This window comes from Maniola hyperantus, chromosome 7 (assembly GCF_902806685.2).
Source record: "Maniola hyperantus chromosome 7, iAphHyp1.2, whole genome shotgun sequence".
NCBI lineage: Eukaryota > Metazoa > Arthropoda > Insecta > Lepidoptera > Nymphalidae > Maniola > Maniola hyperantus.
In genome coordinates, this window is record NC_048542.1 from 2,278,627 (window position 1) to 2,304,120 (window position 25,494).

General features: G+C 37.5%; 1 protein-coding gene across 11 annotated transcripts in view; it reads left to right on the forward strand.

Annotated features, from left to right (window-relative positions):
* The window catches only part of LOC117983826 (KH domain-containing, RNA-binding, signal transduction-associated protein 2-like), a 224,938-nt gene that overhangs the window by 87,711 nt on the left and 111,733 nt on the right, over window positions 1–25,494 (forward strand). For 7 of the 11 annotated variants that reach the window (XR_011236947.1, XR_011236948.1, XM_069499793.1 and 4 more), the window contains exon 2: window positions 5,423–5,589. Coding sequence is in view for 9 of the 11 variants with exons in the window: in XM_069499793.1 (XP_069355894.1) it covers window positions 5,481–5,589 (109 nt within the window). In the remaining 2 variants the exon portion in view is untranslated. Of the gene's footprint in view, window positions 1–3,318; window positions 3,567–3,617; window positions 3,637–3,932; window positions 3,982–5,422; window positions 5,590–25,494 lie in introns of those variants that run through there. The other 4 variants (XM_069499795.1, XM_069499797.1, XM_069499796.1 and 1 more) reach the window with 4 other exon arrangements.

Here is a 25,494-nt window from a genome sequence, read left to right on the forward strand (position 1 = left end):
ACATCTTACTGTTCAGCGCCAAAGTACTAAAGAATACCTCGCTACGCTCGGGATTCTACTCTGCAATCCCTAACTTCGCTCTGGATTCAAAAAAGCGCCCTCGCCATAAAAATATTATTTCGCTCCCTTATGATACAATCTACTATTATTTACTATTAAAAAAGCGGCGGTGTGCGGCAAGCCCAAGCAAGACGCGTGTCATTGTGTTTTCTTTTATGTATACATTCAACGTTATATAAAAGTACATTAAAGCGAAGTTTAAGTTGTTATCAAAAAGACTTGGCTCTATTCCATTCCGTCTGGGAAGGGAAAGGCTGGCCCTTAAGGGAAGTCAACGACACTCTATTTAAAAATCGGCCCAGTAGAGGCAATACTACATTGGAACTCTCTATCATATTATTATCTTAATACATACCTCGTAAATATACTCGTACAGTCAGCAACAAAGCAAGGTATGCACCTGTCCATAGTCGCTTGTACTGGCGGGTGCAAACCTAGCTTTGTTGCTGACCCTACATATATACAATATACATACAAACCAATGCATACACACACTATTAAGCACTTTACCCATTCTTGTTTTCATGATACTCAGATGAAAAAGTTAATAACAAAGTGCGGTTGACAACCCTAGAATTTTTCCACCTACATTTATAAGAAAATTGGTACGATATATATTTAAAATAACAAAATGGAATTAATCTCTGCAACGGGTTTGTCTTAAAACTGCGATGATCTATAATGCCTGTTGGTGAAAATTAAAATGAAACGAGTTTTCACTTGACAAGTCAAAACTTCCCGGGAACTCTGCCAAAGTTTATATACACCAAGAGCACGTGGCCTAGATTTGATTCACAACTGACTTACTTAGATCAGTAACGCACAGCTCAAACTACTGGACGAATCGGGCTGAAATTTGGCAAGCAGATAGCTATTATGACGTAGACATCCGCTACGAAAGGATTTTTGAAAATTCAATCCCTAAGGGGGTTAAATAGGGGATTGAAATTTGTGTAGTCCACGCGGACGAAGTCGCGAGCATAAGCTAGTATGTATATAAAAGGAAAAGCTGTCTACCTGTCCTCGCACGCGTTGAGCTATTGAGGTCTTTTACTGGAAAATTACTTATACATATTACCCGTGATTAAAACAATCATAAAAATAATAAAAGAATTTAATTACGTATAAGTGTTATTTCAAAACGCTCAAATGTAGGTACACGTAAAAATATATTAAACTAAAACTCGATAATTTTATAATCACCTTAATATTATTTTAACGTACAATATTATTAGTGTTTTAGCTACGAGCAATTTAGGGAATAAAATAGTTTAATTTGCATAACTGTTTCTAAATTTATGTAAATGTTATCGATAAAATATACTAAAATAATTTTATGTACCAACCTGCGTTACTATGAGCACTTTGAAATTATATCGAAACTAGCTGATGCCCGTGACTTCGTATGCGTGGACTCCACAAATTTTCATAAATCCTTTTTTAGCGGATGCCTACGTCATAATAGCTATTGTTCTGCATGACAAATTTCAGTTCGATCCGTCTAGAAGTTTGAGCTGTGCGTTGATAGATCAGTCAGTCAGTCACCTTTTTCTTTTATATATTTAGACTTGTTGTTTCACGTTACTTGGCCCGCGTGGATTAAGTTTTAGATATATATAAATATAGAAAAACTTTCTTAGTGTCGATTTGAAAAGTAATATTATATATTCCAAAAAAAATTGTGTTTGCGGGTCATTATTTGTTGTGTAGAGTGTTATAAATTATAGCCCTTAAAATATTAATTGCCGAGTAAAGTTTTTACTTGTTCTAGATTAAAATTAAATTATGAAAAGCTTTAACATATTTCGTATTTAAATGAGAGAATGTTTTATAACTTTATTTCCAACCAGCCAACTTTTAATTAAATTGCTATCGAATTAACCATATTATGGGCCTGTTTCACCACCTCCAGGTAAACTTTATCTAAGGAATAAATTCGACTAATGACAGTTTTTTATTGGGAATATGTTAAAATGTCGAACTTATCTGTCAGATAAAGTTTATCTGGAGGTTGTGAAACAGGCCCTTAGGCAAAGTCCTAATAATTGGCAACGATCGTGCGATGCAAATGTGTAGTGCGATGAAAATGATCGTTCGATGATTCAACAGGGGTGTCCTAATAAATCGTAAAATATAATCATAAAGTGGCCAACTTTAAAAAACTCATTAGTGTGGAAGAAAGATTGGTATTACCGCTCAGGTAAGTTTTTTAATTTTATTATGTACCTACTAGATGATACCCGCGACTTTGTCCGCGTGGATTTCGGTTTTTTTTCGGACATTCCAATAATTCGTTGAATATGTTTCAATAATGCCTGCTTCCTCTGTGTGACTCATTACATTTTTGACGTAATTTGACGTATTTTTTTAGTTAAATCGATAATAACTTGGATCGAACAGCGGACGTGGATTTTTCGAATTATGGAAGACCCTCTATTTAATAGTTCCTAAGAAATAATTTATTTTGACTCACCTAGTCATCATCCCAATTAGTGAACCACACCGCTGCGCGCTGTAGTAGTTTTACATTTGCGCATATTGTTCCAATGATATAATACTTCAAACTAGATTTAGTTGAAACTTTTAAAATAAAAAACTATAAGAAAATAGCAATAAATAAATAAAATAAATAAAAAATAAAATTGATTTATTTCAGGTTAACATACCCATAATAACAACTTTAAAATTAATAAAAATAAAATACCAATACATAAAATAATTAATAAATAAACGTAAAATTAAATATCTAGTACCTTCTCTCCGGCATTGGTACTGGAACATGTATTTCACAGCAATGCCGAAGATAAGGACAGTCGAGTCGGGCTGCAATCATCTGCAGAATGGTGTTGGGGCTGTCCCGCACTCTGCGCACCAACGACGCGCACCGTTTGCGTACAGTAGTATATAGCAATATTTGTTCATGAACACATTTTAATTTTTTTTTGTGAGTAACCACAAATTCACGGTTTTCAGAATTTTCCCCTAATGTCTGCTATAAAATCTACCTACCTGCCAAATTTCATGATTCTAGGTCAACGGGAGACGGACAGACAGACAGATAACAAAGTGATCCTATAAGGGTTCCGTTTTTCCTTTTGAGGTACGGAACCCTAAAAAGTATGAGCCTTGTTACGAATCACGAAACACAAGAACGTACTTTTCTCCTTCGGTTATTAACCACCCGTTCTTGGCCTATATTCGGAACATCTGTAAAAATAGTGGCGCCCCACAGCGCGTTCAGTTTATTGCACACTACGCTGAAAACAACCGCTTTAATAATTCGAACGCCGAATTCCGAATTCGTTCGAATTTTGAAATTGCCGCGCCGAATTCACCAGTTTGCCGAGTTAGAATTTGTGAGTCGAGATTAGTTTTTTCGAGCTCTAAAGAGCTGGATCCAGCTGTAAAGCCAGTTACAAAATAAATGAGTGGTGCGGCCTTTATGATGTTCGTTCGTTAAATAAAATCGAGTGAATGTTTAGGTTTTAATTTCTAGTTCTAGTAGTATCTTTTTTTTTTTTTTTTTTTTTTTTTATTCAGATACAAGTTAGCCCTTGACTGCAATCTCACCTGGTGGTAAGTGATGATGCGGTCTAAGATGATAGCGGGCTAACCTGGAAGGGGTATGGCAGATTTTATTAAACCCATACCCCTTTGGTTTCTACACGGCATCGTACCGGAACGCTAAATCGCTTGGCGGCACGGCTTTGCCGGTAGGGTGGTAACTAGCCACGGCCGAAGCCTCCCACCAGACCAGACCAGAAATTTAGAAATTATAAAATTCCAAACCCCTGCCAGGAATCGAACCCGGGACCTCCTACTATTAAGACCACAGCGCTCACCACTGCGCCAGGGAGGTCGTCAAAAATTTAATCTATAGTTAAATTAAATTAAAAAAAATTGTGGTAGAGTATCTAACAGGTAATTTATACTATACTTTAAATACTTACCTACTATAATACTTAAGCGGTGATTAGACTAGTGGTTAAGAGTAGGCCTCCAATTCGACGGTCTGTGATTCTATCCCGGATCCGAATCTAAAGTATCTATTATGTTCTTTTCATGACTATTTCTATCTTCTTTTTGTACCTATTCGTGACCTATTCCTCCCTTTACAACCTCTCGCACTGCCAAAGGTCTCAGGAAGAAGGAGATCTCTCATAGAGATAAGTGCTTCCCTGTCCACTTTTGCTCTCTTTTTCTCTTTACTGTAAATGTTTTTGGTACAAAAAAATAAGCTTAAAATCATTAGAAAGATTTTTTATACAAATGAACTTTTACAAGTGCATTTGTATCTTCACTGTATATATCTAACACTATTGTGTACCTAGACCTACACTATACTGTCTATAAATCACAATCATTGTTAAAGGCTTTTCTTGATCTTTAGTGGCTCTAGTCGTAATCATAAGCTTATGCTTGATGCTACCGTACAAAGTTCACGTACAACGTCCTATGCTTGTTCGAGCTCTAACAATCTCAATTTGTTTTCATTATTTTGGCGTACTGGCTTCCCTTATACCTAATGGTCTTGACCACAGCTTAGTAATCATACAGTTCAAATGTCAAAACCCAACGTTTATATAAGTCTCGCAAATTGCTAATGCGTGTGGCCGCTATTTTAATGACGTCTACCAAATTTCGTGTTTCTAGGTCAACGGGAAGTACACTATAGGTTTTCTCGAGCGACACGACGGACAGACAGACAGCCAAGGAAGTGATCCTATAAGGGCTCCCTTTTTCCTTTTGAGGTGTCAGAACCCTAATTATGTAAAACGTAGGTAGGTACATAACTTTGAAAAGTAAGAGGTGTGTGCCCGAGATCGTACCCTGGACCCCTCGAATAGGATCCCTTCATATCACGCTTGGGCTTAGAGAAAGAAATCTTTTGTCATTCTCACTAATCGACGGGATTTTCGACTTCGGTTTTCAAGTCAGTGGTATCAAGTTGCCTACGTTCTGAGTGTTTGAATAGTTAACACGTCGCTTTAGGTCTGGTGCCAAGTGCGAACCTGATATGTCGCTAAGCGCTTAAATACCCGACGATCTAATTGTCAGACCACCCATGTCATTGTTTCTTATTTTGAGTTGGTTCCAAAGCCGTGTTTTTTTATAGAGATAGCGAGCAAACGAGCAGGCGAGTTACCTGATGTTAAGTGATTACCGCCGCCCATGAACATTTGCAGCACCAGAGGAACCGCCGATGCGTTGCCGGCCTTTTAGGAATTTGTTGGTCCGCCCCTTGAATAACCCCATGTTATAATCTAGTGGAAACACCGCCGATGGGAGTTGGTTTCACAGTTTGCATTTGAGCTGGGAGAAAATTTCCGGAAATGTATTTAATAGTGCTTTTTCTTTCTAGGTATAAGCAGTGCAAGTGTAGCGGATGTGTAGTGCAGTGATGTACTAGTGAGGCCGCGATGGAAGCCTCTCTGCCTCTGGAGGTGGACGACGAGGGCCGCCCTCAGCAGACCTCCTCGAGCGGCAGCGGTTCCTCCTCCGGCACCGGCTACTATGGCCATAAGAATGGTGAGTCTTACGTGTGATGTGTAGTGCAGTGGTGTGTTAATTACAAAAAAAAATAAAAACCGACTTCGTTACATAAACACTAAAAATTGATATACATAATAATACTTTTTGGTGCCGGTGCCAATTAGCTTTAGCTGCGCGAATCGTCTAGACTTCATATTTTTATGGGACTCCACAATGGCACCTCATTGGCACCGACCCCAAAAAATATTATTATGGAACTATATTAACTCTTGTATACATAATATATTCGGTAATAAATTAAATTATTTTTAAATTTTTAGTGTTTATGTAACGAAGTCGGTTTTTATTTTTTTTGTAAAAAAATTTTATTTCACAATTTTTAGTGGCCTCATGGAATTATGCTATGACTGGTTAAAAATCTACTGTTTACTAAGCTATTACACTGATCGCGAGCAATTTACTCTTATCCGTTGAGGAGTTCCAGTATCTATCTTCGAAGATGTTCATCAGATCTTCACCAAATTGAAATGGGACCAACTTTGAAGTATACCCTTTCAAACAAAAAAAGAATTTTCAAAATCGGTCCAGGCGTTTTTGAGTAATCGGGGAACATACATAAAAAAAAAAAAAAAAAAAAGAACCTCCTCCTTTTTTTGAAGTCGGTTAAAAAGCACGCTCTAACTCGTGAACTATAATTAAGTAATGTCGCTAAAAGATGCTTTCGGTAACGCATTCATTTTACTTGGTCCAAAGTTGTAGGTATATTAGATGACCACTTAACCAAAGGGGTACGGGTTTAATAAAAACTGCCATATCCCTTCCAGGTTAGCCCGCTATCATCTTAGACTGCATCATCACTTACCATCAGGTGAGATTGCAGTCAAGGGCTAACTTGTATCTGAATTAAAAAAAAAAACTAATGTGATTTTTCTGCTGTAAACATCGATATAAATGACAAGATAAGGTCAAGCGAACAAAATTTTTCACGGTTTAGAAACCAAATAAATCAGCGCCACCTCTTAGATACTAATGAACCCGACCCGTTTGAAATCCAGAAGTCACTGAGGTTGAGGTTGCCTCGAGGCCCGTGCCCCGGTTGGCCGAACTGTCGTCGTCGTCACTGAGGTTGCATTGGTGTATAAGCACCAATGAGTCGCATTTTGTTTGTTCAATAACCCAGTCCATACGAAGTAATATGTCAGTCAATGGCTGTAAAAAATATTCAACCACGATATTAAATTAAGTATTACTTAAAATGAAAGCTATTCCTATTATTTTTATCGTGCATCGTGCCAGTCTACGTGTTATATATATATACCCACAGAAGTTCTACTCGGTGTATAGGTATACCAGAAGTTATCTATCAGGTTAAAAACATTTTGCCAAGTTTTCACTTCAATATTCAGAATCTCAGCTTCAGGTTTTTGCGTACATTTACCATCAAAGTTACAACTTTGATAATAGTTGAAACTTCGACGTTTCAACATCTGGTCTTAATTTTAAGTTACGAGTGATTCAAGATATTAAAATGTTTTGGAATAATTTCGGTAACTTTGCTCGCTGGCTCAGTGACCCATTGAGAATCTTATGACTACCTCCCTGGAGCGGTGGTGAGCGCTTAGTGGAAGTTCTCGAGGATACTCGGTACGGATAATTAACAATTTCCAAAATTCCTCAGTGCTTGAAGACCAAAGTCTTCGAACAGTGCGTGTTGCCAGTGATGACATATGGATCCGAGACATGGTCGCTAACTATGGGCCTCATAAGAAAGCTCAGAGAAAGCATAGCGGCGAGTAGGGCCTACGCAGCATAGTCAATCCGAAACAACAAAAGAATAAATAAACGCATTTGTTTAACAGTGGCACAGAAATGGAATAAAAATACCCGATGTTGTGCAGCGAGGGTGCAGTGTTTACATTTAAAACACGACGTGTTCTGTTCTACACGGAACCACAATATTTTGTTGTAGGAATTGAAAAATACGTTCCCTGATGTTACCCTGTCCACAGAGACACAGTCCTAGAAAATGTAGAGCTATTGACAGAAAGAAAGAAATAAGAAAGAAAAATGTTTACTAAGCACAGGTCTCCTCTCAGAATTAAAAGACAGACTTCATACACCTTTGAGAACATTGTGGAGAACTTTCAGGCAGGCAGGTTTCTTCAAGATGTTTTCCTTTACTGGTATCCTAAGCCTAAATCCACTCGTAGTATAATGTTATGTAATTCCAATTAGGTATTATATAGGCACCTATTTTCGTTATTAGTATTGTTTAGAAAACTATAGCAATAAAATTCAAGTTAATTATTTTTCTAACAACCCATCATTTGGCTTGGGATTTCGTGCATTTGGTAATAAGAGGTGAATTGCTAGTAATTAAGTAATAAATACGAATGTATTATTACTATTTTAGTGCCAATTCGAAATCTGTTATCAAGAATATAAAATTGTGTAGAGTTCCACGAAAAAAGTTAATTAATCGTTTATGTGCTAGTAGTTACTAAACTGCTCATTAGGCTTTTGTAAACGAGGTATCGTGGCTTCGTCTTTAGCGTTACATGATTATGTCATGATGAATTGCGAAGTCAAATCCAACATGGTGAATATCACTTTTATATTTTTTATAATAAACTATAACTTCGTACCGCCTAACAGTCGATTCTTTTTCAGGATTTTTTTTTAAATTTTTCTCTCCGTAAGAACCATCCTCGTACTTCAAGGAATATTATGAAAAAAGAATTAGCGAAATCGGTTCAGCTGTTCTCGAGATTTGCGATGAGCAACACATTTAGTAATTCATTTTTATATTATAGAGATACCATACCTACCTACCCATATTTCACTACCCATAAACGTGTGTTGGTTAGTTGGTATATTAGTTTATTGATTTGTTAGTCCGTTGGTTTGTCCTACAATCACGCAGAAAATGCTTTTTTAAAACTGTTTTCTGTCCAACCCTGGCAACCACTGGTGTCTTAATGAAATAGTGCCCATAGTTTAAAACTTTTACTTTGATAAAATAGTTCTGCAAGTTTTGTTTGGATATAATAGTCTCACTCAAGCAGTCAAGCCATTTGATTTATCGTTTGATTCTAATATTTTATGTCACGGAACCCATTACTGTGTCGGATACACGCTTAGCCATTTTTTTAGTTCCAGAACATTGAATCTGATAAAGCCGCGCGCAAGTTTCTATCGGCTATTTACAGCGAAATTACTTCTTTGCTGATTTATATCTTTTTATATTTGTTCAAGTGCTTTCGTTGAGTTTGTTTATGGTGCAAACTTGGTGGATTCAAGGAAGTTAGTCATGGAACATAATGATTTATGTCTGACTAGCTTTTGCACACGGTTTCGTTTGTATAAAAAGTCTAAACAGCTCTATGTGAAAGCTAATTATATAAAAGAGAACTTTTACAGGGTTCCGTAACCGAAGGGTGCCGATGTGTCCCTATTACTAAGCCTCTGCTGTCCATCCGTCTGTCTGTCAGCGGGCTGTATCTCGTGAACCGTAATAGGTCGAGATTTGAAATTTTCATAGAATGTGTAAATATGTATTTCTATTGCAGCTACAACAACAAATAATTAATTATTTTGAAAATGAATATAAATCATGATTTTTTAATTTATTCTCTTCATTAATTAATTCTAGGCCCATAATAAACTACCGCTATGCAAAATATCACGTCATTTTATTACCCTAATCGTTACTTAAGATTGAGTTAAAACGAGACAGATTTATGTGAGAGATATAGCTCTGTCTCGTTTTAACTAAACTTAAGTAACGATTAAGCGACTCTGAGTACGGCAGCAAGACCCTGTTATGCAATTCAGAAAACATCAAATAATGGCAGAGATAGCCTGGCATTGTTTGAAATGACATAAAAACCAATCAATAATTTTAATATCCCGTCCGTCTGTAGCTGACGTAATTATCGCCGCGTCTTCCTTGTCAGAGATGATACATAACTGATAAAGGAGGCAATGTAGCGTGAGGCTATTATGTACACCTGCACCGATCATTGGGTTTTGATTTAGAATTATTTTCATCAGCATAAAGAGAACAAACCTCTCTCTCATGGCCGCACCAACCGAGAGCGATTATTAAATCCTTTAACTCTGTTCTTGCCCCTTGTGTCTTTTTCCTAGGGCAGATAAACGGCTATATTTCGGGGAGTGTGCCCAAGAACTTTTTAACCTGGCTCCTCCTTCACCTTTCTGTACTCTTCGTACCGCAAAGCATTGCCTGTCTGCAGCCACAGAATACAAAATATTTCCTTCGTCGTACGGTACGGTAGTCGAAATTCCATGAACATGTACGAAGCGATTTACCTCTTCGTTTTCAATAAGAACCGCTAGGATATGGAACGCCCTTCCAGCATCAGTTATCCCCTCTAATTTTAATATCAAGTCAAGACTGAAAAGGCATCTTCTAGGCAAGCGCGTTCCATGTTAGGCTGCATCATAACTTGTCTGCAGGTCTAATTGCAGCCAGCGCTAGGCTATATATTTAAAAACAACCACAGATCCCCGCGTACCCCATAGTCCGGATCCTCTCACTACCTACTGGAGAACTGTTATATATTTTTGATCAGTGCTAATAAGTACCTAGGTAGGTACTTACCTACCTAGTAGAAGAACAGTATTTTTGTCATAAGGAAAATACGGCATTTTATTGTAGGAATTCCGTTTTTAATTTATAATAGTAAAACAAAAGATTAATGACACATTTAATTTTAATACTCGTTGCTTTGAAAAGGAATTTACATTTGTGTCACAGAAATTGTAGTTTTTAATTAATTGCAGTCATAAATAAAACAACGGGGCTTGATTAATTGTACTTAACACTTATACTAACTTTATTAAAAGTAACTTGTATAATGTGCTGTATACTTCATCTAAATATGTAGGGTACTTCATCTTCTATAATATTATTTAAAAGGAAAAGCTGTCGTTAATCGTCGTTAAACGATAGACATTCAGGCTGAACATCTAGATCTTTTTTGGACAGCCGCACGCCACGATCTTATTGCAAAATTAATGGAAAAATTATTAATTCCTCTCTTCTCATCAATAACTTAAGCTGTCTTGCCCAAATTTTCTCATTAATTAGGTCTCAATTAAGACTTCTTTATAAATTAGTACCGCTACTAAAACTGATAATCATTATCAATTTTTCTTTACAATTTTTTTAGCAGTTTTTAGGGTGCCGTACCTCAAAAGGAAAAACTGAACCCTGATAGGATCACTTTGTTGTCTATCTGTCTTTCCGTCCGTCTATCTGTTGTGTCTGTCAAGGTGTAGGTCTACAGGTTATATTTTACCCAAAAATACTTTAAAATCCTGCAAGTTTGAACACCTAGTGGAATGACCGCATGCACCAGCTGATTCGAGGCCCGCAAGCGGGAGCGCGCACGATCGATGCTAGCCGTCCCGTTCGCTCACAGCCGCTCGTTTGGGGTGACCATGTTTTTTCGGGACAACAACTCAACACAACAACTTTGTAAGTTTTCATTAAATGTTTTTGAAATTTTGTATAGGTATTAATTATTCTTAATGTAAAATATTCCACACGTGTTTCGGTTTATAAAACTAACGTTGTATATAGTCCGTCAACTGATCGCAAATAAAACACGACAAAAAACCAGAGCTCTACGCTAGATTTGGAAGATCCAGATATTAATAGTTGGTGAATATTTATGCTGAAGACACCATCGCGGTCCTGTCTCGTTTGAGATCGTCCATCCACCAAATTACTAGTGGAATGATTTAATACTCATTAAAACAAAATCAATAAATAATGAAGTGCACAGGTGCGTGAACCGAATTACATTTCACGCTTAATCATTAAATGCGGCCGCCATATTTACGCCGCATTAGCTTTGTTGTGATGCGGTGTGACATATACAACTTGATGGCCGATATCAGGTCTCAAATTATTGTTTAATTTTCCTGAAATGTGATTATGGCAGGGTAGATTTACACTATTCAGTACTAATATATAATAACTAGGTGATACCCGCGAAAAAAATACCGTGGGAACTCTTTGATTTTGAGGGATAAAAAGTAGCATATGTCACTCTGCAGGGTTAGCATGGGCGGGGATATAATTTTCTCCCCGGGGAAAGGATAAAATCTTTATCCCCTCCGACAGCTTTATCCACTCTCCGAGCATGGGCTCACGGGTGGATATAATTATCCACAGTGAATAAAACGGGGGACTTTTCGGTTTTTGGATCTTTTCCTTTACCTTTATTGGGTTAATGGTAATTGGTATTTGGGACCTATGTTGGGTTTATGTTGGGGTTTCCAACCATATTCCAAACATAACCCAAACACAACCCAAACATAACACAAACACAACCCAAACATAACCTAAACCCAACAGGTACCGCGAGACATGAGTAACTTAAAAAATCAAAACATGACATGTTTTGATTTTTTAAGTTCTATTAGAATAAACTTAAACCCACGTCTAATGTCGAGGATAAAATTGTCCCCGAATTAGGGTAAACTTCTCCTCTCCCCTGTTGCCGTGCTTTGAGAGGTGGACAAGTAAATTTTATCCCTCGTCAGTGGATATAATTGGGGGATAAAAATTTTGTCTCCTGCCCATGCTAGGGGGGCTGCAGGTCTTTAACTAATACTCATGCAAAAATCACGTCAATCTGTTGCTCTGTTGCGACGTGATTGAAGGACAAACCAACAAACCAACAAACAAACACACTTTCGAATTTATAATAGGGCTAGTGATTTGATATGATGTATTGTCAGTAAAGAAGACACGCAGTCCGAAACCGTATCAAGAAAGCAATCAATGGCATGATTGATGATGATGGCTGTATCAGCCGCAGCCATCGCTGTACCATGTTGCGGCCCTGACGTGAGCGCCGGGATGACTGGCGGAATACCAAGTTTGCTCCAAATGTATTTAGAAGGATTCTATAAAATGGCAAAATATTTGCATTTTGAAGAATAATATTTTGTATCTTTAGAGTTAAAAATCTATTGCGAAATTTATACATAAAATTATTACATCTCATATTTATATTATTGTGGCGTACTTATACAAGAAAGGGACAAACTCACACTCTAAATTTAAATTTATAAACTTACCAATTTGTCGACGTGTGCTTACTTTATTTTTAGAACGGTCTCTTTATTTTATTGGTTTAATGGGGCCGATTCTCTAGTACACAATCTCTAAACTAAACTAAATTAACAGGTCTAAATCTAGTGCTTTCCTTTTCCGCAAGCAACATTATGAAAGGGATAGCAATAGATTTAGACGTGATATTTTAGTTTAGTTTAGAAATTGTGTACAAAGGAATTAGCCACAATGGCACTGATTCTCTTGTCTTTCTCTAAACTATATTTAGAGTATCGGCATCTTTTTCTTTTTAATATTGCTAAAAAAGGACGGAACATGAATTTCACACTTTAAGACTCTAAACTTTAGTGCACTCTATGAATTGAAACAATAGGCTCGCGGCTAGCAGCTAAAGTCACGAGGTCTAACAGCTCTAAATTAAATTTAAAACTGTCTAACTGTATCTGTCCTTTTCATATTACATTAGTAAGAAGAGGATGTAAATGCTCAAAATTTTAGGTGTGCTCAGAATTAGCACCAAATATGTACTTAATATTATTTTCATTACTTAATCAATTTTCACAATAATAATATTGTTGTCGTAAAATCATAATAAGTAATAGCTAACTTATAACAGATGCTTTCAATCATAACTAATTTTTACTAGTTGAAACTAGTTTTAATTGAAAACGGGATTCAACTGTGACTAAACAGAAACTCTCTCAAAAAGTGTATCAAAATTCCCTTCCGCACCAATAAAATGCGTATATTTTGTAGTTTGCGTGCGCTAGTGGCCCTTTGCGTTACGCAACTAAAGGGCTCGTTGATTGATAGGGCTGAATATTATAAAGGATTTTATGTTCTGGCCCTTTCCCTTTACACACTTTTTTACTTCCCTGCGGAAAATTACTGACCTGCACGAAAATACTCGGTCATTTCATATTTTTAGATTGCGTCTAAAAATATACGAGTGCTTATAGTGTTTTTGCTGTAATAGTGTGGTCAGTTATTATGAAAATAACAAATGGTATCATAACCCTACTTAGTAGATTATTCAACATGGGTGTAATGTAATGTCTTACGTCACGGGCGCCGGGATAAATCCCAAGCTTAACGGCGAGGGTGTTGCATTTAGAATCCTGAGTGAAGTGCGGGATTTAGGAGCGCCCAAGACAGACAGTACCCCCAGGTTCAATACTCTACTTTTCACACCGCGCGAGACAATATAATCAAAATCTTCGTATGCTTAAATAAAGTCACTCTCCAGGTTTTAAACTATTTTCTTGCAGTAAATAATGCCGATCCGTTAGTCTGTTGCGGTATAATTGAAGGACAAACCAAAAAACTAAAAAACTTATGCACTTCTGCAATTTTCATAATTTTATATCATCGGTAGTGATGGAAAATATGGTAAAACTAGCTTATGCCCGCGACTGCGTCCGCGTGGACTACACAAATTTCAAACCCCTGTTTCAACCCCTTAGGAGTTGAATTTTCAAAAATCCTTTCTTAGTGGATGCCTTCGTCATAATAGCTATCTGCGTGCCAAATTTCAGCTCGATCCGTCCAGTAGTTTGAGCTGTGCGTTGATAGATCAGTCAGTCAATCAATCAGTCAGTCAGTCAGTCAGTCAGTCAGTCAGTCAGTCAGTCAGTCAGTCAGTCACCTTTTCCTTTTATATATTTAGATATGGATAAAATATAATTTGGTTATCCTATGATAGATTAACTTAGCAATTTGTGAACACAATTTCAGTTATACTATAATCCACGTTGACTTGTATGATATCACAGTAATTACGCTGTTTTAATTGAAATATGATTACAATCGCAATCGAGCAATTAGATTTCTGAGCCAAACAAAGCGCACTGATTGGTGGATCACGTTGGAATTTGGGATTAATCTATAATAACAAATATTTATGTAAGTATATTTGTTATGTTTGCATCTGTGATTCAGTGACCTGACTACCTACCAATTTTAACACCGGAATTCATAGTCAAGACCAGTTCATACTCGCGACTTCGTCCGCGTGGACTACACCAATTTCAAACCCCTATTTCACACCCTTAGGGGTTGAATTTTCAAAAACTCTTTCTTAGCGGATGTTTACGTCATAATAGCCATCAACATGCCAAATTTCAGCCCGATCCGTCCAGTAGTTTGAGCTGTGCGTTGATAGATCAGTCAGTCAGTCAGTCAGTCAGTCAGTCAGTCAGTCAGTCAGTCGCCTTTCCTCGAATTTAAATATTAATCATTGTTATTTATCACAGAACATTTCGGATGGATAAGACTTGTTAAATCTTAGATTTTACAGGAAAATCCTAGGATTTACCGCAGTTTAAGCTTTTCCAATGACAATATAGTCATATTTAAATAACGTTTTCCCAGCATTTATATCGCATTCAGAATCAGAAGCGGAAAATCGCGTCGAAATAAAATACGTCAACATGTTGTAACAATGGAAGCCACGCCGCTCCGGGCGCATATGAAAATACATTTAAAGAAGTAATATCGCGTAATATGTACACGGAATATACATACTTGCTTTTGTGTTTTTCGCATCGTGTAGTTTCATAATGGTGTGAGAGCGGTTATTTGTGGTTGTGTTTTGATAAAATTGAAGTTACGTTTTTATTATATCGAAGAAATGAATACACAAAGACCGAAGAGGTGGACCGGAAACTAGTGAACAGAGTTCTATCCTATATCAACGATAGAGTGAGTCAAACTGAACGTGAGAGTATTTTTTTAGTTTTTTAGCAACCTACAGCCTCAAGACTGCTAACGGAAAATGTCACAATTTTTTTTTAAATCGGTCCAGAAACCTGGAAAAATCGATGTACATACATTTAAAAAAAATCGAAAAAAAATGGGCCGAATTGAGAATCACCTCTTTTTTGGAGGTCGGTTAAAAATACAAATCAAAATACACTTTTGGGACCTTTACACTCTGCTATACAGATTTCCTCATGATATTTTCCTTCGCCGTTAAAGAAAGTAATTTAATTGCTTCAAATAACACCAACAAATTAAAGGTGCGTGCCAGGGATTGAACCTCTGACCACTCGAATAACCACTTACGACGTCTTAACCACTAGGCTATCATTGCTATTTTACTCTCAGATTGCCACAGATAATTTCATAAAAAAAGTTTATTCTCCATTTAATACCAATAAAAGGCGTTTAGTCGACCGCCAGTGAATGGCTCATAAAACGCAACTTTACGCCCCGAACGGCCCAGATACAAAGGACAGAACACACTTGACCACTTTACGATGTAGTGCCAAGTGTACGCTAAACCATGAAAGGGACTATAAAAATAGATTCGACAAATAATTCACACCCACCGCAGAATCTATACAACGTTAGTTTTAGTATACGCAAAACCGGCAAGTAGTTTGTTCAGAATCAGTATCATTTTTACTACGGGTTATATTTTGACCAAGAATTACTTAAAAATCCTACAAGTTTGAACACCTAGTTGAATGACCGCAAGCACCAGCTGATTCGAACCACACGAGCGGGAGCGCGCACGATCGACGCCAGCCGTTCCGTTCGCTCACAGCTGCTTGCTTGGGGTGACCACGTTTTTGCGGGACAAAGACTCAATACAAAAAGCTTATAACTTCGTAAGTTTTCATTAAATATTTTGGAAATTATGTATATTTATTCTTTATGTAAAAATATTCGTCGCGAGCATATTGAGCTAGTAGATAATAATTAAATCAGTTCGCTTGTACGGAGTGTCGGAGATGTGGCATTGATATACCGTAAAAAAGACTATAAAAATAGATTCGACCAATAATTTACACGCACCGCAGAAAGTAAAGATATCAAATGGCATACTCGCGGAATAAATACAGTATCAGATTATGTAAGGGTATCTCAGAATAAATATCTGTAGAAGTAGCTCTATTGACTCTTACTGTTAGAGAGAGATAGCTAAATGCATTAAGGCTCTTACTAAACTAGCGGCACGCTATGATGGCCGGTTTGACGTTTGTCCGCTCATGAAGTTCCGTATTAATTGATAACGACTTTGAAGGAAATAATTGTATTACTTTATTGACGATAGTGATGTGCAGAGATTCATAAATTTTATCGAATGTAGTTTTAGGTTTAGGACTCAAAATTTATTTATTAAATTGATTTCTTAAATGTATACAAGTGTAGAAAAATCAGTTTGCACCATTTAAGGGGTGAATGTACTTGTGAATATGAACAATTTTCACTATGTGGACAAACCTCTGAAATCGCAAAAAAATATCAATAAATTTTTAAAAATGGAATCTAATACGATCGTCACATAGGATCGCTGGCTAGCACAACTACTACCTCCGGCAAACTCGCGTCAATGCTCAATGCAAAACAAAGCAGTTTCGAATTGACGTTGCTTCGAAAAGTATAAACTGTCAGTGCAATGCGATTGTGATATAGTTTTGACCTGGCTTTGGATTTCAAATATTGATACTGCATTACTGTTGACCCTTGCTCGTTAATTTGGACTCTGTTCAAGCCCTTTGTTGTGGATTTCGTCGATATGACCGAACGTACGCAGAGAACTGTTCTAAATAGTCAGACACGTGAGTTCCTAATACGCCTTCGTAACTATTTCGATCGTGAAGCTCAAAATGGAGGGCCAATTTTACCTATAACGTCAGTGGTTGAACGCGTAGCTGATGCGCTTAATATTGGACAACGAACTGTTAGACGGATAACTAAAAAAAAATATGGCGAGACTGGCACAGAAGAAAATAAACTTCACACACCAAAAAAGAGAAAACGAGCAAAACCAGTCGTAGGCATCGATAGCTTTGATGCCGATGCTATCCGAAGACATGTTTACGGCTACTATTTACAGAAGGAGTATCCAACAAGAAAAAAGTTGGTGCATTCACTGAAGGAAGCTGGATTATTCTTCGGTGGGGAAAGTTCTTTAACGAAGATTTTGAAGACCATTGGATTTCGATACAAAAAATGTAACAAACGCAAAATATTGATGGAAAGATTTGATATAGCGATGGCAAGGTATACTTTTTTACGGCAAGTGAAAGAAATCAAAAATTGGCAAAATGTTGTGTTCTTGGATGAAACATGGCTTAATGCTAACCATACTGTAGGCCGTTCTTGGAACGATGACACAGCAGCATCTACTTCCAAAGTTCCTGTAGGAAAAGGATCGCGACTTATAATTTGTCACGCCGGAACCATCAACGGGTTTGTCGAAGGTTCTCTCATGGCTTTTGCGTCAAAAACCACTGGAGACTATCATGAAGACATGAATGGAGAAAAGTTTACTGAATGGTTTACCTCAATGTTGTGTAGCCTCCCTGAACCATCTATTATAATTATGGACAACGCCCCATACCACTCGATGCAAATTGACAAGCCACCTGCCCAATCCCAAAAGAAAGCTGATATCGTCGCATGGCTTCGTAAAAATGGCGTAGATGCAAACATGAATATGTTAAAAGCGGAATTAGTACGTCTTTTAAAAGAAAACAAACCAACCAAGATCCGATACGTCATTGACGAAATAGCATTAGAACATGGGCACAGAGTTATACGGTTACCGCCTTACCATTGTGAGTATAATGCGATTGAGTTGGTGTGGGCTCAAATTAAGGGATATGCTGCAAGACACAATACAGAACCCCCATTTACCACAAAAAAAATGCTAAAATTATTAGAAGAAGCTTGTGAACATGTGACTAAAGGAGACTGGGAAAAGGTTGTGAATAGAACTGTTAAATTAATAAGGGAAGATTATGAAAGAGATGTGAAAATAGATAATATTATAGAAAACGAACATATAATTATTAATGTATGTGATGATAGCAGTGACGACAGTGAAAATAGTAGTATGGACGAATCTGATTAATTATGGCCTTTTGTGGCACCTTTTTCGGTATCTTTTGTATTCATATGTTTCTTGTGTGCATATAAAGTATGTATATTCATTTTCGTTCAAATATTCAGTTCGTTCAAATAAATTAAATAAACATATACATTTTTGTTTTATTAAACCTATTTAATCAGGTACAAAAACAAAACTTAATTGTTTTTTGTTCGAGAATAAATTGACATTCCACATCACTATTGTAATGTGTCAAACCGGCCATCATAGCGTGCCGCTAGTATAGAATGATTACTTCTTTTCTGTCCTTATCACTGTGGCCATTTTTTTTTGTTTGTCAAGATGTATGTACGTAAGATAATAAGACAAACAACGTAAATCGAGGTTATGTTGACTCAAGTATTTTAAGGAAATAATTGATTTGTTTTGTCGTTTTTTGTTTTTGAAGTTATTGTGCAATGGTGGGTTGCAGTATACTAGGCTACAATAGCCGAAGCGAACGTAAAATAGAAGGAATAAAATTTCACAAGTAAGTACCTCTGCTTGAGCGAGAGGGACTGAGGGGGCCACGCTAGTTGCATATCTGTAGGTGTACATATCTGTGAAGGGGATTGAGAGATAATGGAGATTTGTAAGGGTTTCACTGTATTCTATTTCCTGACGAAATTTTTATGGTATTATGAAAGAATACTTCTGCCAAGACTAATATCTAACGTTCCTGAGTTGATCACTACCCCTATTATACTACCCCATATATAGTGTTTGTTTGTTGGTTGGTTAGTTTGTTGGTTTGTCGTGGATCGACGTGGTTTTTTGCATGATCAAAGACCAGGAGAAAGACATAGGCTACTTTTCACCAAAATCCACGCGGACGAAGTCGCGGGCATCAGCTAGTCTTATATAACCTATCTCTTATGCCCGTGATACACATGCTAGTTAAGGCATGCTAGGTGCTGGCAAGCTGGCATGAAAGGTACTAGCAGAATGTGAGTGCGTGATATAATGGGTTCCCAACGAGTCACACTCAATCGTGTCACAGTGTTACTCGTTGGGAGCTCATTGAAATTACACGTGCGTGTGCCTTGTAACTGGTATAACCAGTTTCTAAAAAGACTGCCTACCGTGCCAGTGCCGTGCGAGTTGAAGATCACAAAATAAACACTAATTATGAAGAAATTAATAGTGTTACAATATTCCTCGCGATTATATTATGAAGAAACTTTTTATGGCAAGGAAAAGACGCCAAAAAACGAAATAAAAACCAGCACAAAAAATTCAGAACCTCGATACACATGCGAGTAGCTCGTCCTTGCTTGTAACTGGCATGCTTTTGTGCGTAGTAACTAGCGTGTGTATCACGGGCATTACTGTTGGTGACATAACGATTGATGACACAAACGATTGATAGAGCGTAGACGCGGTATAATTAATAATCATTTTCCCTCTCGCCAAGCCGAGCCAAACGAAGAGTGTCGATGTCCGTTATTTATTACCTACCCTCAGAGTGTTTAGGCGTAATCGTTATCCCCTTATATAATTAACTTATATTGCTTGATAGGCAATTAATTTAGTACGTCACACATTAATGTAATGATCACAAAGTAATATTTTATGTTGAGACATAAAGTATTACTTTGTGAGGCAATGATTTCTATGTACATAATATGTAACGATGTGCTTATAACTTCTATCACATAATAAGGCTTTAATAGCTTAAAGGTCAAAAAAGAGAAAATACACCGAAAGTTCGTAGAATCCCAATCGAAAGGATTTCAAAGACAAAGGTATTAATCATAATAAATGTACGTATAAAATTATACCTTCAAAATTTTACAAGCAAATTACCTACTTAGTTTTATAAAAACGCGCGTTTTTTAACAAATAACATAACAATGGGTAGTAAATTAGGCACATATTTTTTGATATTGACCACCTGTGCCCCATTAGAGAAAGGTATGAAGGGACGAAATATCCCGGGATATTTCGCCCCTTCATACCTTTCTACCCTTTCAGCACCCTATGTGCTATCCTATTTTATAATCGTTAGCGATCATCCCGTGACCTTTGTACAGAATAAATTGGAAGAGTAGATACAACTTTTTATTCAAATTAGATTTTGTCAAGTGCTTTTGAATGTTCAAAATACCTAAACCATATTATTATTATACAATACAACGTTAGTTTTAGTATAAGCAAAACGTGGAAGTCGTTTGTTCAGAATAGATTGCAATCATTTTTACACCGTGTTATATTTTGGCCGAAAAATACTTTAAAATCTTGTAAGTTTAGACACCTAGTTGAATGACCAAATTGCGGCATATTATTATTTTTTTTTCTCTTTATTTTGAAGCTTAGTCACTTAGTGACTATGTCGCTTCGTAAGGTAAACAATAAACACAAAATCACCAAAATATTACCCTCTAATCTTAAAATAATTTTTAACTAGCTTATATAATAACTTGGCCTGATCACTCGCAGGGAAAGAAAGAAAGGTAACACAATTAAAAATATTTAAATTAGAATCCAAAATATTACACAAACTTAACCTGAATGATTCATTCCGAACACACTCCAGCAACACATGGTATATATCTTCAATTACTCCACATGTGGAGCAATTGCGAGAATCTGTTTTTTTTAATAAGGAAAGCAAATTTGTTCGTTGGAATGTGTCCGGAACGAAGTCTAAAAGCTATAGTTAGGTCCGCTCGACTGGTTTTATATTTATCGAACCAACAAAACCTCCAAGGTTCGGACTGCATCGTCCTGTACCAGATGCCCTTCTCTCTGGATCGCTCATCAAAATACTCGTTCCAGAGAGAATAGCACCTCTCTCTTACATTCCCAATAAGATCTGAAAAGTAAGGTTCTACCGATATATAAATTTTGTGGAGTTGCACGCACCAATAAAACCAATAAAATACGCGCGGATTTAATTTCCATGACACAGAATTCGGATGCCTGTCCACTGAAGCGGAGCGGTGCGGAGATGTGTTGAGCAAACCAATCAAATTTTCGGTAAATAATGTGATATTTTTATTCCGTCATCTGATAAAACTCTGATTGGTCAACTATACACATCTCCGCTCCGCGCCGCTTCAGTGGACAGGCACCCTTCTGCAGAAAAAATCACGCGGTGAAAATTCGGAGTGCAGGCTTACCCTTAGGAATTTTAATTTTACTACAGAACCCTAAAATAAGCATTCTATTCTCTGCCTCACCAGGGCTCTTCTCTACACTAAATTGTATAAATTTGCGCCACTTACTCTCATTCTGTGTTTGAAGTGCATGCAAATGTTACTCCCTTTATTACGCTGAAATTTAAATGTGGCTTCCCACGGTGCGAGTGATATAAAAAGGGATGTTTTTTTCAATGACCTAATTTTCCCCCTTCCTCTTCATACTGAAGCATGTTTGTGCTTGAATTAAGCTACGTCGCTACTTGCTCGATTTTTAGAGTTCAGGATCCAAACCAAAAGAAAGTGTGTACCTTTATAGGATCACAAGCCGTGGTGGTTACGTCCGCTTCCTATTCGGGTTCTCAAAGCTGTGTGAAGTCTGCCAATCCACATTTGGCCAGTGTGGTAAACTATGACCAAACCCTTCTCATTCTGAGAGGAGGCCCCATGCTCTGTAGTGAGCCGGTGATGGGTTGATCATGATGATGATGATGATGATGATGATAGGATCACTTTGTTGTTAGCTTACTGTATGTCGGTACAGCCCGCTGACAGACAGACAGACGGACGGACAGATAGACGGAGGGACAGCGGAAGCTAACACGTTCCCGTTGGTACTCTTCAGATACGGAAACCTAAAAATTATAAAAGATTTTTAAAAATCTTAGGTTTTATGTAAATTACTAGTATTAGCCGAACCTCTTTTTATAGTTTTATTTATGTTTCCCAATATACATGGAATAACATCGTAAAATCGGTCTGGTAGGCTGTTCTTTTGTGTCTGAGCACATTGCGGCATAAAAGTGCGTTTTACGGCCGACGTGCCAGCTCGGCTGAACGGCTGAACGGCCTTGCAAGCCCAATTTTTTTTTTTTTTTTTTTTTTTTTTTTTTTTTTTTTTTTTTTTTTTTTTTTTTTTTTTTTTTTTTTTTTATTAACTATCAAATATTGAACATTTTACAAATACTTTTAACACAACAAAAAAACCACTAAGGTTTAGTATGTTGCTTATCATTCCGTCCATTAATCGATTTTGGGTATAGTGCTTCCATAAATAATATATACATTATGTATAGAAGCACTATTAAATGAACTATTAAATTGAAAAGAGAAATATTTAAAAGGTTTTCTGCATGAATCTATAGTAGGTACGCGAAAGATCGAGATGACAATCGGGGTGCGGACGCCCCGCACACCAGTAGAGTCCCCGCGCTAACCCGGTGCGGGTAAACGCAAGTGATGTGCGGGTGTGCGGGGCGCCCCCCGCCTCATAATAATTTCCGTCTCGACCTGTCGCGTACTATACCTATAACTATTTATAAAAGAAAAAGCTAATTGACTGAGTGACTGACTGACTGACTGACTGATCTATCAACGCACAGCTCAAAATACCTACTGGACGGATCGGGCTGAAATTTGGTATGCAGATTGCAGAGCAGAGCTACATAACTCTATGATGTAGACGCCCACTAAGACAAAGAATGGATTTTAGAAAATAGGGTCTTGGACTGTAAGTACCTACTTTACAACTTAATACGTGGCTCTGCATTAATTGATGCGGATGCGGATGTATGAATTAATGCAAATGTTCCGCATTTGCGGATGCGAATATCCGTAACACCCCTGATATGAACAACAGAACTGTGGTAAAATAATCATTGTTTTACACATCAATATAATTGACAAGATATGGTCAAGCGAACAAAATTTTTCACAGCTTGGAAAACAAATGAACTACTCGTTTGAAATCCAGTGTCATTGAGATTGCATTGGTGCATAATAAACATTTACGCACCAATGAGTCGGTGCCATTTTGTTTGTTCAATAACCCTGTCAATACGAAGTAATATAGTTGATGGTTTTACAAGACCAACATTTGTTTACGAGACACCTATAGTCGACGCATTTTAAACTGTGTCGTCGAGTTATCTGTCTGTTTCGCTCGCACTACAGGTTGTAGGTAAGTGCGAACGAAACAGACAGATAACTCGACGACTCAGTTTAAAATGCGTCGACTATAATATAGTTACTTCATCATTTCGTGTGTTGTCACTGCTAGACCACACATTAATGGCGGCTGATCGTGAATACATAATGCATCAAAGCTTTCAACTACCTATCCATCAATCCGTGACGACATCGAGTGGGAATGGATTAATCCAAATAGTAATTAAATAACCAGTTCGATTCCGACGCTTATATTTGATTCAGTTACTGTAATTACTTTAGTGTTAAATCTGGGGGGCTAGCTGGACTTGGGAATACCTATAATAATTTTAGGGTTGTCGACTACAGATGTACCGTTTCACTGAGACGGCTAGTGAGGTAGAGTGCGGGTTGCGGGAGGGTGACAGTTGGCGTAAAAATCAAGGAATCTGGGGGACTGGCTGGACTTGGGAATACCTATAAATACAGGGTTGTCGACTGCCGTTTCACTGAGACGGCTCGTGAGGTAGAGTGCTGGTTGCGGGAGGGTGACAGTTGACGTAAAAATCAAGGAATCTGGGGGACTTAGAGATACCTATAATATACAGGGTTGTCGACTACCGTTTCATTGAGACGGCTCGTGAGGTAGAGTGCGGGTTGCGGGAGGGTGACAGTTGACGTGAAGATCAAGGAATTCGACGTTGTCACCCTCCCGCAACCCGCACCAACCCGCAACCTGCATCATTCCCCACGAGTCGTTTCAGCCCAGAGGCACCCAGAGGTATGTACACCGTACATCAACTTACATAAAATATGGCTAATTATAAGAACCTAGTAAGCCCTAGTCATCATCATCATCATCATGATCAACTCATTATCAGCTCAATAATGAGCACGGGTCTCCTCTCAGAATGCAAAGGGCTTAAGATCATTGTCCGCCACGCTGACTTAGTGCAAATTGGCAGACTTCGAGAACCTTATGGAGAACTCTCAGCCCCCACGAACAAGACCACAGCGCGTTACCACTGCGCCAGGGAGGTCGTCAATGCGTTAATCGTTTCCTACCTGATGTAACTGCATCAGTGTGCTATCGTTTAGTTGAACTATCCCAAAGCTATCCTATCTAGCCAATCAATGTTAACAGCGTTGGCAAGTGACAGTATTGCCTAATGCAAATACGGGTAATTGAATAGACAGCTTGATGTCGGCGACAGTTATATTAGTTAGTTAGTAATAATTTGCTTCGTCGCTGTTGAATCTGGGGGAATTTATTTACTCGTCTAGTAATAGGGTTGTCCACTGTTTCTCTCTGCGTCGTATCCCTCATCCATCATTGGTCATGACCCCCTTCCGTCTAATCACATGGTGCCTCGAGTTTTCTTGGGATAATCCATACTTCTATCATTACCCCTATTATCATCACTACCCATATTATAAATGATAAAGTGTGTTTGTTTGTTAGTTTATTGGTTTGTCCTTCAATCACGTCGCAACGGGGCAACGATTCGACGTGATTTTTTGCATGGTGTAGTAAAAGACGTAGAGTGACATAGGCTACTTTTTATCCCGGAAAATCAAAGAGTTCCCACGGGATTTTTAAAAACCTAAATCCATGCGGACGAAGTCGCGAAGTTTAAAATTTCGTCAAAATCGGTTGAACAGATGGGCCGTGAAAGGCCAGCAGACAGACAGACCGACACACTTTCGCATTCATAATATTAGTATGGATCAAGTATTTAGCATTTATAGATACTCTTATACTATTAATTTACAGATCAATACAAAAAAAAAAAAAAAACTATATATAGTATATACATTATACATACAGAAAAACTTATCACTAAAAAAATTATATTTACAAAAAATATACGCCGTCCAAATGGTCA